The sequence below is a fragment of the Bombina bombina genome, chromosome 3 (assembly GCF_027579735.1).
Source record: "Bombina bombina isolate aBomBom1 chromosome 3, aBomBom1.pri, whole genome shotgun sequence".
NCBI classification, from domain to species: domain Eukaryota; kingdom Metazoa; phylum Chordata; class Amphibia; order Anura; family Bombinatoridae; genus Bombina; species Bombina bombina.
In genome coordinates, this window is record NC_069501.1 from 956,854,423 (window position 1) to 956,868,241 (window position 13,819).

A 13,819-nucleotide genomic window follows, 5' to 3' on the forward strand; every position below is an offset into this window, starting at 1 on the left:
ATAATATCCCTTTAACTATTATTATCTATTAAGGGCAAACATGTAAATACATGGCCTAAATAGATTCAGGTAACATTTCCCTGCAAAGAAATGTTAAAGGGACTGTAAACCTTAAAAATATTGTTCACCACCTGTATGAATGAAATATAACATTACATTAGCCAAACTGTCAGACAGAGCAGGAGCAAGCTGCACTGTGTCTAATGGCGCGGTCGGGCCAGGCTGTGACTATACAGCTGGCCCGATGCGCTCAGTAAAAACAACAGACCCGCTCAGCAGAGTACAGAGAGCGGGTCTGTAAAACAGCGATATTTTTACAAAATAAAAAGGGAATATTATGATTTAAAAAGTTTGGCTAATGTAATGTTATATAATTCTGCACTATGTGCAGAATTATATAACATTATTTTTTCAAGGTTTACTGACCCTTTAAAGGAATCAATCACAGCAGTAGTATCCTAGGACTAACTATACTCACTTGGAGCATGAGAATCTTCAGGCTTATTCTCCACATCATGAATAAGAGTTAAAAAAAACATCCAAAGCCTCTGATTCCGTTTTAAAGACTAGAACCGCACTATACTACAGAGTTTTTGCTGATAATCTGTTCCTGCAGATAACAGAGGCCCTAGCCTATGGAGTTATCTTCCTTTATATTGGTGATTGAACCTGGACTAGTTTGCTCCTTTGAATTTCTAATAACTATTTCCCCAAATATTCCTAATCAAATCTTAGCAAAACTATATTTCTCCTACATTGGTGTGTCCGGTCCATGGCTTCATCCTTACTTGTCGGAACATTCTCTTCCCTAACAGGAAATGGCAAAGAGAGCACAGCAAAAGCTGTCCATGTAGCTCCCCCTCTGGCTCCGCCCCCCAGTCATTCTCTTTGCCTGCTCTTTACAAGTAGCATCTCCACGGGGATGGTAAAGAGTATGTGGTGTTAGTTGTAGTTTTATTTCTTCTATCAAGAGTTTGTTATTTTAAAATACTGCCGATTTGTACTATTTACTCTACAACAGAAAGTGATGAAGAGTTCTGTTAAAAGAGGAGTATGATTTTAGCACCAGTAACTAAAATCCATTGCTGTTCCCACGCAGGACTGTTGAAACCAGAGAACTTCAGTTGGGGGGAACAGTTTGCAGACTTTTCTGCTCCAGGTATGACTAGTCTCTTTTCTAACAAGACATAGTAATGCTAGAAGACTGTCATTTTCCCTTATGGGATCGTTAAGCCATTTTCTTAGACTCATAACAGAATGAAGGCTTATAAATGGGCTCTATACTGGTTGACACTATTGTGGGCTAAATCGATTGATTTATAAAATATTTATATGACTTTTGGAGTGTTTTGTGACTTTGAAACACTTTTGGGAACGTTTTTATTACGCCTGGCAGTTGTTTAGACACCTAATCTAGTCAGGAAGGCCCCTTCACTCTGGTATGCAGAGGGAGGAGGCCTCATTTTTGCGCCTCAGTTGCGCAGTTACTTTTGGAAGCAGTGCATGCAGCTTCATGTGAGAGGTTCCTGTGACCATAAAAACGATTTCAAGAAGGCTTATTTCTGTGGTGAATAACCTCCAAGGAAGGTAAAAGCCGCAGCAAAGGCTGTGGCAGGGACTGTAGTGGGTTTCAACTGGTAAATTGAACAATTAGCTCCGGTTTGCTCATTTAAGGGGTTAGAGACTTGAAATTTGGTGTGCAATACTTTCAAAGCATTAAGACACTAGGGTGCAAATTTTGTAAAGATCGGATATTTCCTTCATAGTTTTTCAAACATTCAGAAATAAAGTGTGCTCTGTTTTTTATTTAAAGAGACAGTAACGGTTTTGTTGCATTAATAGCCTGCCAAAGTCTGTCTAACATGTCTATACCTTCAGATAGCATATGTTCTGTGTGTATGGAGGCCAAGGTGGTTCCCCCTATAAATGTATGTTCAAATTGTGCCATGGCGTCCAAACAAAGTAAGGACAGTACTGTCACATTTAATAAAGTTGCCCAAGATGATTCTTCAAATGAAGGTAGTGGGGATAGTTCATCATCCTCTCCTTCTGTGTCAACACCAGTTTTGCCCGCGCAGGCGACACCTAGTACATCTAGCGCGCCAATGCTTGTTACTATGCAGCAACTAACTGCAGTAATGAATAATTCTATAGCAAATCTTTTATCCAAACTGCCAGCATTTCCCAGAAAGCGTGATTGCTCAGTTTTAAATACAGAGAATGAGCAAGTGGGCACTGACGATAATTTATCTGTTATACCCTCACACCAGTCTGACTTGGCATTGAGGGAGGGTCTGTCTGAGGGAGAAATTTCTGATTCAGGAAAAGTTTCTCAGCAGGCAGGACCTGATATCGTGGCATTTAAATTTAAGTTAGAACATCTCCGCGCCCTGCTTAAGGAGGTGCTAACTACTCTTGATGATTGTGACTCTTTGGTGATTCCAGAGAAATTGTGCAAAATGGACAAATTCCTAGAGGTCCCTGTGCACGCTGATGCCTTTCCGATACCCAAGAGGGTGGTGGACATAGTGACTAAGGAGTGGGAAAAGCCAGGTATACCTTTTTGTCCCACCTCCTATATTTAAGAAAATGTTCCCCATTGTCGACCCCAGAAGGGACGCATGGCAAACAGTCCCTAAGGTTGAGGGGCAGTTTCTACGTTGGCCAAGCGCACAACTATTCCCATTGAGGACAGTTGTGCTTTCAAAGATCCTATGGATAAAAAATGGGAAGGATTGCTTAAAAAGATATTTGTTCAGCAAGGTTTCCTTCTCCAACCAATTTCGTGTATTATTCCTGTCACCACGGCGGCGTCTTTTTGGTTCGAGGAACTAGAAAATTCGCTCCATAAGGATACTCCATATGAGGAAGTCATAGACAGAATTCACACACTAAAGTTGGCTAATTCCTTTATTTTAGATGCCGCTTTTCAATTGGCTAAATTAGCGGCGAAAAATTCAGGTTTTGCAATAGTGGCGCACAGAGCGCTTTGGCTAAAATCTTGGTCGGCGGATGTGTCGTCCAAGACAAAACTGCTTAATATTCCTTTCAAAGTTAAGACCCTTTTTGGGCCAGAATTGAAGGAGATTATTTCAGACATCACTGGGGGAAAGGGCCATGCCCTCCCACAGGATAGGCCTTTCAAGGCTAAGAACAAATCTAATTTTCGTTCCTTTCGCAATTTCAGGAATGGACCGTCTCCTAACTCTGCAGCCTCTAGACAAGAGGGTAACGCTTCCCAGCCCAAACCAGCATGGAAACCAATGCAAGGCTGGAACAAGGGTAAACAGGCCAAGAAGCCTGCTGCTGCTACCAAGACAGCATGAAGGGGTAGCCCCCGATCCGGGACCTGATCTAGTAGGGGGCAGACTTTCTCTCTTTGCTCAGGGTTGGGCAAGAGATGTTCCAGATCCCTGGGCGCTAGAAATAGTCTCTCAGGGGTATCTTCTAGAGTTCAAGGAACTTCCTCCAAGGGGAAGGTTCCACATGTCTCGCTTATCTTCAGACCAGATAAAGAGACAGGCATTCCTACATTGCGTAGGAGACCTATTAAAGATGGGAGTGATACACCCAGTTCCAATAGCGGAACAAGGTCTGGGGTTTTACTCAAACCTGTTTGTAGTTCCCAAAAAAGAGGGAACTTTCAGGCCAATTCTGGATTTAAAAATTCTAAACAAATTCCTCAGAGTTCCATCATTCAAAATGGAAACCATTCGAACGATTTTACCAACAATCCAGGAGGGTCAATACATGACTACCGTGGACTTAAAGGATGCGTACCTACATATTCCTATCCACAAAGATCATCATCAGTTCCTAAGGTTCGCCTTTCTGGACAAACATTACCAGTTTGTGGCTCTTCCGTTAGGTTTAGCCACTGCTCCCAGAATTTTCACAAAGGTGCTAGGGTCCCTACTAGCGGTTCTAAGGCCGAAGGGCATTGCGGTGGCACCTTACTTAGACGACATCCTAATCCAAGCGCCGTCCCTTTCCAGATCAAGGGCTCATACAGACATTGTATTAGCCTTTCTCAGGTCTCACGGGTGGAAGGTGAACGTAGAAAAGAGTTCCCTGTCCCCGTCCACAAGGGTTCCCTTTCTGGGAACAATAATAGATTCTGTAGAAATTAAGATTTTTCTGACAGAGGTCAGAAAATTAAAACTTCTAAACGCTTGTCAAGTTCTTCAATCTATTCCTCAGCCTTCCATAGCTCAGTGCATGGAGGTAATAGGACTAATGGTTGCAGCAATGGACGTGGTTCCTTTTGCTCAAATTCATCTAAGACCATTGCAACTGTGCATGCTCAAACAGTGGAATGGGGATTATGCAGACTTGTCTCCCCAGATTCAAGTAGACCAGGTAACCAGAGACTCACTCCGCTGGTGGTTGACTCAGGATCACCTGTCTCAGGGAATGAGTTTCCGCAGACCAGAGTGGGTCATCGTCACGACCGACGCCAGTCTCTTAGGCTGGGGCGCGGTCTGGGACTCCCTGAAAGCTCAGGGTCTATGGTCTCGGGAAGAGTCCCTTCTCCCGATAAACATTTTGGAACTGAGAGCGATATTCAATGCGCTCCTGGCCTGGCCTCACCTAGCGAAGGCCAGATTCATAAGATTTCAGTCGGACAACATGACGACTGTAGCGTACATCAATCATCAGGGGGGAACAAAGAGTTCCTTGGTGATGACAGAGGTATCCAAGATCATCAAATGGGCGGAGGATCACTCCTGCCACTTATCTGCAATCCACATCCCAGGAATAGACAACTGGGAGGCGGATTATTTGAGTCGTCAGACTTTCCATCCGGGGGAGTGGGAACTCCACCCGGAGGTCTTTGCCCAGTTAACTCAACTTTGGGGCAATCCGGATATGGATCTGATGGCGTATTGTCAGAACTTCAAAGTTCCTCGATACGGGTCCAGATCCAGGGATCCCAGGGCGACACTGGTGGATGCATTAGTGGCGCCCTGGTCGTTCAATCTAGGTTATGTGTTTCCACCGTTCCCTCTCCTTCCCAGGCTGGTAGCCAGGATCAAACAGGAGAAGGCCTCGGTGATCCTAATAGCCCCTGTGTGGCCACGCAGGACTTAGTATGCAGACCTGGTGAATATGTCATCGGCTCCACCATGGAAGCTACCTTTGAGACAGGATCTTCTAGTACAAGGTCCATTCGAACATCCAAATCTAGTCTCTCTGCAGCTGACTGCTTGGAAATTGAACGCTTGATTCTATCTAAGCGTGGGTTTTCAGATTCAGTCATAGATACTCTGGTTCAAGCCAGAAATCCTGTCACTAGGAAAATTTACCATAAGATATGGCACAAATATATCCGTTGGTGCGAATCCAAGGGTTTTTCTTGGAGTAAAATCAAAATTCCTAGGATTCTTTCCTTTCTCCAAGAGGGTTTGGAGAAAGGTCTGTCAGCTAGTTCTCTAAAGGGACAGATATCTGCTCTGTCTGTCTTGTTGCACAAACGTCTGGCAGCTGTGCCAGATGTACAAGCGTTTGTACAGGCGTTAGTCAGAATCAAGCCTGTTTACAGACCTATGACTCCTCCTTGGAGCCTAAACTTGGTTCTTTCAGTTCTTCAAGGGGTTCCGTTTGAACCTTTGCATTCCATAGATATTAAGTTATTATCTTGGAAAGTTCTGTTTTTAGTTGCTATTTCTTCTGCTAGAAGAGTTTCTGAATTATCTGCTTTGCAGTGTACTTCTCCCTATCTGATATTTCATGCAGATAAGGTAGTTTTACGTACCAAACCTGGTTTTCTTCCAAAAGTAGTTTCCAACAGGAATATTAACCAGGAAATAGTTGTTCCTTCTCTATGTCCGAATCCAGCTTCAAAGAAGGAACGTTTGTTACACAACCTAGATGTGGTCCGTGCTTTAAAATTCTATTTAGAAGCAACAAAGGATTTCAGACAAACATCATCTTTGTTTGTCGTTTATTCTGGTAAGAGGAGAGGGCAGAAAGCCACTGCTACCTCTTTCTTTTTGGCTGAAAAGCATCATCCGATTGGCTTATGAGACTGCCGGACGGCAGCCTCCTGAACGAATTACAGCTCACTCTACTAGAGCTGTGGCTTCCACATGGGCCTTCAAGAACGAGGCTTCTGTTGATCAGATCTGTAAGGCAGCGACTTGGTCTTCTCTGCATACTTTTGCCAAATTTTACAAATTCGATACTTATGCTTCTTCGGAGGCTGTTTTTGGGAGAAAGGTTTTGCAAGCCGTGGTGCCTTCCGTTTAGGTAACCTGACTTGTTCCCTCCCTTCATCTGTGTCCTAAAGCTTTGGTATTGGTTCCCACAAGTAAGGATGAAGCCGTGGACCGGACACACCAATGTAGGAGAAAACAGAATTTATGTTTACCTGATAAATTTCTTTCTCCTACGGTGTGTCCCATCCACGGCCCGCCCTGGCTTTTAGTCAGGTTTAAAAATGTTTGTTTTTGTACACTACAGTCACCACGGCACCCTATGGTTTCTCCTTTTTCTCCTAACCATCGGTCGAATGACTGGGGGGCAGAGCCAGAGGGGGAGCTATATGGACAGCTTTTGCTGTGCTCTCTTTGCCATTTCCTGTTAGGGAAGAGAATATTCCCACCAGTAAGGATGAAGCCGTGGACCGGACACACCGTAGGAGAAATAAATTTATCAGGTAAACATAAATTCTGTTATACATTTATCTGAGCTGTAGAGGATAAAGAGACGGAGAGTGACAGGAGAACTGCGTGCAAAAGCTGAAAACATTATGCAACATGGCACTTTTGCACTCTTATTTAAACATCAATTTTAATTAAAAATATATTCAGTTTCTAGAAATGCCAAAGTATAGGGAGAATGCTAATAATTAAAAGGAGGGGGGGGGGAAGGAAAGAGAGAGAAAAAACCATGGACATTTTTTAGAGCTGCAGTTCCCTCTTTTACATGTAAGTTTACCTTGAAAGTTTTGAAATAGTTACACAGCCATCCCTTAGGGTTCGATTTATCAAAGGCTTCACAAGCCTTTCGACCCCTTACAACTGCAGGTTCTCACAAGAGAACCTGCAGTCCGTATTTAACAAGCAGCGGTCATCAGACCGCTGCTTTCGTAACCTAAGGTGGTGTATTTCAATCTCCCCGGTATCATCCGACCGGGGAGATTGACCGCTCCTGCCCGCGCGTGATTGGCTGTACGCGGGCATGGGGGCGGCATTGCAATCGAGCGCAAACTAGCGCTCATGTTCAATGCTGAATTCCGCCAGAGGAATACAGCCCGCCAGAGGCGCATAACGGTATGCATGCCCCTGTCCCCCAATTGAATGCTCTTTTTAGAATTCAAAAGATATCTGTTTTACCACGATATTTGGTATTTTCTAATGTATTTTATGTATTTTATAAACTAATGGATACACCAGAGAATAAGTCCATATCTATTTTGTCATCATTAAAAAAAAAAAACTGGCACCTTTATAAGACTTATACTTTTGGGGCAATTAAAAAAAATAATTGTATGCAATACTTGGCATTTGTTGAGCCATTAGAAGGAAAATGTAGCAAAATAATTTCTTGTCCAGTTACTCTCATCCCCTTGTCTCTTCTGTTACATGAATAAACACTGTCACAGAATTTATTCTGCTTGAAGAAGATGTCTGAAACTGTTAGCGGCAGATTGTTAGATGTAGAAAGCTTTGTTTTGGTACTGAGGTCCTTGAACTGTGTGACTAAGTGCCTCAATGTCATGCCTTGCTCTCTAGCACTTCTCTTGTACAATCATTGCAAAGCCATTAATCATTCCATACTTGGTTGCCTAGGTTTCACAAAGCTACCGTAAAAGACCACGTAAAATTGTCCAATCAACACTTACTTTTTTTCCTCCTGTAATTTAAAAGGTCAGAGCAACGAACATATGTCTGCTGCTGTTTTTAGCTCTTGCCTATTTGAAAAAAAAGAATTTCTCTCAATAATAAGATGGCTGCATTTCAGTGTTCTAAACGACTCACAACTATTTTAGCCAACAAGTTCTTCTGAACAAATTAAAAAAAAAATGCTGACATTTCTACAATTTGGATATAGGGATTTATAAGACTGGTTTATCTCTTTGTCATAAAATGTATTTTCTTAACGCTAGTTCCAATTAATTTAAATTTCCTTTTTGAAGGGAATAAACTAATGTTTGTTTAGGGATCAAACAGAAGCCATTTAAAAAAAATCATTATATAAAGTGAGTGACTGAGCGTTTGAGTGTAATATGTAGTATTAGCTTTCCAAAGCTATTTCATGCTTATTTTAATTATGTTTTTATGATTAAACCTATCTTTATTGCTTAAAATGAGCAGTATGTACCAGTGTTGTACATTTTACATCTGCATTAATCTTTTTTACTACTGAAAACTGTCTCTAAGTAAAATGACAATGAAACTAATGTTTATGGCATTCTACATTGAAGATAGAATATATATTCTAATTGCTGGCAAGGCTCTTGTGGCCTACAACAAGATGACTTCCTTTGTCATAGGCGTGTTGACATTTGTGCATAATAAATGTTAGTATCTTGCTTAGTTTACATCACAAACCTGTCATCTCAGCTCTTTCAACTTGTGTTTTTATCATTTTAGATTACTTAATGTCTTATGTATAAAATGTAATATATATTTTTTTCTTTGAATTTAGACCCAGGTTGATGGACAACTCTTTCTAATCAAACACCTCCTGATCATGCGTGAACAAATTGCTCCTTTTCATACCGAATTCACCATTAAGGAAATTTCCCTGGACCTCAAGAAAACTAGAGGTATAATCTAATGCTGGCTGCAAGAGCTGTACAAGTCCAAACCTGCACAGCACTGAGCATCTGGCATACTATGATAAGGGTTTATTTCATGTTCACCTGCAATATCCTGCATGTTTTCATACTGTGCTTGTGCACAAACATATACTAATAGTAGGAAGCTGAATTCTGTGCAGAAGTGTTGTAATTTCTGTTTTATATGGTATTTATGTATTTCTAGATGATATAAAAATACCAAACATCACAAAACAAAATCAAGGTGAAATAAATGTGATGACTCAAAAAAGAATCATAAAAGCAACAACAAAAACCAAAAGTGAAATAAATAAAATAAAAAGTTCATATAAGGATATGCGTGTTCTTGCTGGGAATCTTACAATATTTTTCAAATACATGTTTTACAGACATCTTTGTAATGCGGTAAATATCAACGCTTTAATTGAAATAATTTCTTACTTCAATTGTACATCGGGATTATCTATTATTAAGACAATGTGCATGATTCTATTGCATTGCAGACATACAATTTATAAGTGTATTTAATGTCATCACAACATTTATCGGCAACCATATAAACGTAGCTACAATACACTTCTATATTGCATACATGGTTACTAGTAATTTGTCTCAGTAACATTGGATCGATATACCCTACTTAACTAAAGTTAATATTACTCTTATTATTATTTAAAGGGTACCTTTGGCTTGTAATTATACTTCGTTAATAGGGCCTACATTCTTGTGAAACATTTATCCGTTTATACACCTAAGATTTTAAACTTCATTACTAGAATGCATCGTAAAAACCTCTTGTAAAGGCTAAGCATTGATTGATGTAACCAATTTCTATCTTGTTCTTATATATGTTTGAGATATTAACAGTTATTAGTCTTATCGTTATATGGTGTTGACTTCGGGTGGAACATAATATTCTATTACATCATACTTTCACAGGAAATGGTGTAACTCAAAATCTTTATTCAGACCATTGGGTATGAAGCTATCCATAATGTGTATCCACTTCATTTCCAAACGTCCCAATTGATTCTGTATATCACCACCCCTCCAGCTTTGTTCTATTTTTCTTATCCCTAGAAATTCTAGGTCGCTAATATTTCTTTTATGTATTTTGTCAAAATGTGCAGATACTGTATGGTTCTGATATCCCTTTTCAATATTGTAAATGTGTTCTTTGAGTCTGGTTTTTAGAAGTCTGGAGGTACGACCTATATAAATCAGATTACACGAGCAGCACATTTTTGCTATTACAAGTAATGAATTGATTTATCTCATAATTTTTTCTATTATCCGCCGATTGAAATTTACTGCACACTTTTGGTGCCTTTTTCATCCTTTGACATGCATTACAAAATTGGCATCTCCTAAACCCCATTTGTAAAGGGGGTAGCCAATTTTTTGATGGTATTTTGTATGTTTCTATCTTTATTCCCATGGGATAGTTGTAATTTTAGATTTGGTACTTTCTTAAACATAATATTTGGACCATCTCCTAGAAATTCGGTTAATCCCGAATCTCTGGCGAGAATTCCCCAATGTTTCTGAATAATCCCTCTTCGTTCATGACTTTGTGTGCTATGTTGGAAGATTAGTCTATTTGCTATCTTGTTGTTCTCTATACTACTCACATGTTTGTTCTTATTTTTATATTTTAGTAGTTCAGCTCTATCCAAGTTTCTAACCTCCTCTATCTTCTCATCAAGGAAACTACTAGAATAATTCTTTTCTAAGAAACGACTTTTTAAAATTTTAGACTGGGTTTGATATTCTTCTTCCTCCTTACAATTTCGTCTCAGTCGGACAAATTGGCCTTTAGGGACATTTTTCAACCAATGTCTTTGGTGACAACTATTTAAACTGATGTAATTATTGACATCTATTATTTTAAAATGATTCCTAGATTTCAATGTGTTATTTTCTATATATATTTCCAAATCAAGAAATTCCACTTTAGTGTTTTACTATAATTCCAGGTTAGGGACACGTGAAATTCATTATCTTTTAGATGTTCCATAAACTCTAGTAACTGACGTTCGTTACCTGACTAAATAAGGAACAGGTCATCAATATAGTGGTGATAGGACACCAGATATTGCGCCCAGGGGGAGTTGTAGATGTTTTGATTCTCCCAATTTGCCATATAAAGATTGGCATAACTGGGCGCAAATCTGGTGCCCATCGCTGTGCCACTAACTTGGAGATAATATTCCTTATTGAAGTACCTCCAGACTTCTAAAAACCAGACTCAACGAACACATTTACAATATTGAAAAGGGATATCAGAACCATACAGTATCTGCACATTTTGACAAAATACATAAAAGAAATATTAGCGACCTAGAATTTCTAGGGATAAGAAAAATAGAACAAAGCTGGAGGGGTGGTGATATACAGAATCAATTGGGACGTTTGGAAATGAAGTGGATACACATTATGGATAGCTTCATACCCAATGGTCTGAATAAAGATTTTGAGTTACACCATTTCCTGTGAAAGTATGATGTAATAGAATATTATGTTCCACCCGAAGTCAACACCATATAACGATAAGACTAATAACTGTTAATATCTCAAACATATATAAGAACAAGATGGAAATTGGTTACATCAATCAATGCTTAGCCTTTACAAGATGTTTTTACGACGCATTCTACTAATGAAGTTTAAAATCTTAGGTGTATAAACTGATAAATGTTTCACAAGAATGTAGACCCTATTAACGAAGTATAATTACAAGCCAAAGGTACCCTTTAAATAATAATAAGAGTAATATTAACTTTAGTTAAGTAGCGTATATCGATCCAATGTTACTGAGACAAATTACTAGTAACCATGTATGCAATATAGAAGTGTATTGTAGCTACATTTATATGATTGCCAATAAATGTTGTGATGACATTAAATACACTTGTAAATTGTATGTCTGCAATGCAATAGAATCATGCACATTGTCTTAATAATAGATAATCCCGATGTACAATTGAAGTAAGAAATTATTTCATTTAAAGCGTTGATATTTACCGCAATACAAAGATGTCTGTAAAACATGTATTTGAAAAATATTGTAGCCCATTGTAAATATAGAAAAGTTTTTCTTAACTGATATAAGCAGATATGGACATTATAGACAGAAACTGGACTTAAGGACTTTAGGATATCTATGCCCTTTTCCAAAATGGAACTGAAAATTCCGGATATCCGTTTTAGGATTAAGTACTGGTATAAAAGACCACACGGACATGCGCACATCATTTCCTTGAAAAAGCTGTCATAAATTGACTCTCCTGCGCGTCTCTACACTTGCTTGTGCAATGGGAGGAAGAGCAACTCGCATCTGTGGTCAGGTTGGACGGTTTAGCGGTTAAGGTTCTGCTGCCCGAATCCACTTGCATCCTTCAGTGGAGTTTGCTTATGTGAGCAATAATAAGAATTTACTGCTCTATTAACCTCTGTGACAGGTGTATCGTAAGCATTTGTGACGCTTTTTATTATATTTTAATAAATTCTTTTATACTGTATTGCCGTGAGAGTACTGTTTACCCACCAGTATAAAGTGGGTGTGCGCATTCCCTTGAGCTTAGGCATAAGCTCTAACCCATGTGAGTAGTCATTTGGCCACAAGTTTGGTATATATCCTGGATATTGTTACAGAATTACACTATGTTGCAATTTCTTTTTCTTTTCTCTGAGAAATTCTAAGGATACAAAGAAACAGAAGATTCCTAGCAAGAACACGCATATCCTTATATGAACTTTTTATTTTATTTATTTCACTTTTGGTTTTTGTTGTTGCTTTTAGGATTCTTTTTTGAGTCATCACATTTATTTCACCATTTATGTATTTCTAGATAGCCATTATAATTATTTACTTTTTTAAAGGGCCCATAAAGTTAATTTCTTATTTACACATTCAAATTTATTCACGATATACATGCAAAATAAATATTTTAAAGCGTTTACACTTTAATTTATGCTAGAAAAGTAAGCTTCTTCAGTGCTGTTTATCTTACGTCCGTTTCTGTCGCCAATTGGGATCAATATAAACAAAGGCCTGCAAATATCAGCTAATCTTGTAAGGAAACTCCTGCATGCATCAACCAATCACTATGCAGCACATAAGAGTACATGGGTTTGCATTCCGCCAAATGCACCCTAGCCTAAATTAAAATATTTAAAATAAATAATTAAAATGCATTTCAAAGGTTTTTTTTTTAAATTCTGTTTAATTAAACATTTTATGAGGAATGGCATTTTAAGCTCTCTATCCTCTTTTGTAACTCTTCCAAATATGTAGAAATCAAAATCTGCATATGTAGAAATCAAAATCTGCATTCTCCCCGGGCCGCCATGTCTTTTTTTTTTTTTTACCAAAGTGAAAGTTTGATGCTAATTAATGATAATGTCATCCTCCTAAAAATATTTTGTAATATTAGCCCTTCACGAAATTCTGATGAATTATTTTGTATTCTTGAATGTGAACCAATGTGGCTTGACAAAACAGAACTTATTGGAGGCTACCTAGTAATATATGTTTTCAGATAATCATTTTAGAGATAAAAAAAAAATTTAAAATAGCCACGTTAACAAATGTGTTTATTAAAAATATACATTTAATATTACTAGCAGCAGACTTTGGCTTCCTTGCATATTGTCAAATTCATCTAGTTCCTAACTACATCTACATTATTGTGTGTTCAGGCATGAGTTTAAACCCTTTTCTTTATTAGACCATATACTTATATACCAAATCTGTGTCTATGAGCTTGCTGGCTTGTGCATGCGTTGCCACTGTTTTATATTGGCAGAAAATGAGATTTACGTTAGTTATGTATTTCTCTGTCTGCTTTCTTTTCTCACATGGCTTGTGTTCTTCTAAACACTGTTTGGTTTTATGTTGGGGTAAACAAGGCTATGAATCGGATTCTGAGGTTCCCTTGTTTTGGCTTTTATCAAAACACCCTGTATTACCCGCCCATGCCTGCAGGCTTTGGTTCAGAGAGATTTTGTTCAAGGTCAGTTCCTACTTGTATA

The 13,819-nt window shown here is 38.7% G+C and overlaps 1 protein-coding gene across 1 annotated transcript in view; it reads left to right on the forward strand.

Moving 5' to 3' along the window:
* The window catches only part of COG3 (component of oligomeric golgi complex 3), a 230,375-nt gene that overhangs the window by 119,187 nt on the left and 97,369 nt on the right, over positions 1-13,819 (forward strand). Inside the window, exon 17 of the mRNA XM_053707999.1 lies at positions 8,653-8,773. Within this exon, the coding sequence (XP_053563974.1) occupies positions 8,653-8,773 (121 nt within the window). The remainder of the gene's footprint in view (positions 1-8,652; positions 8,774-13,819) is intronic.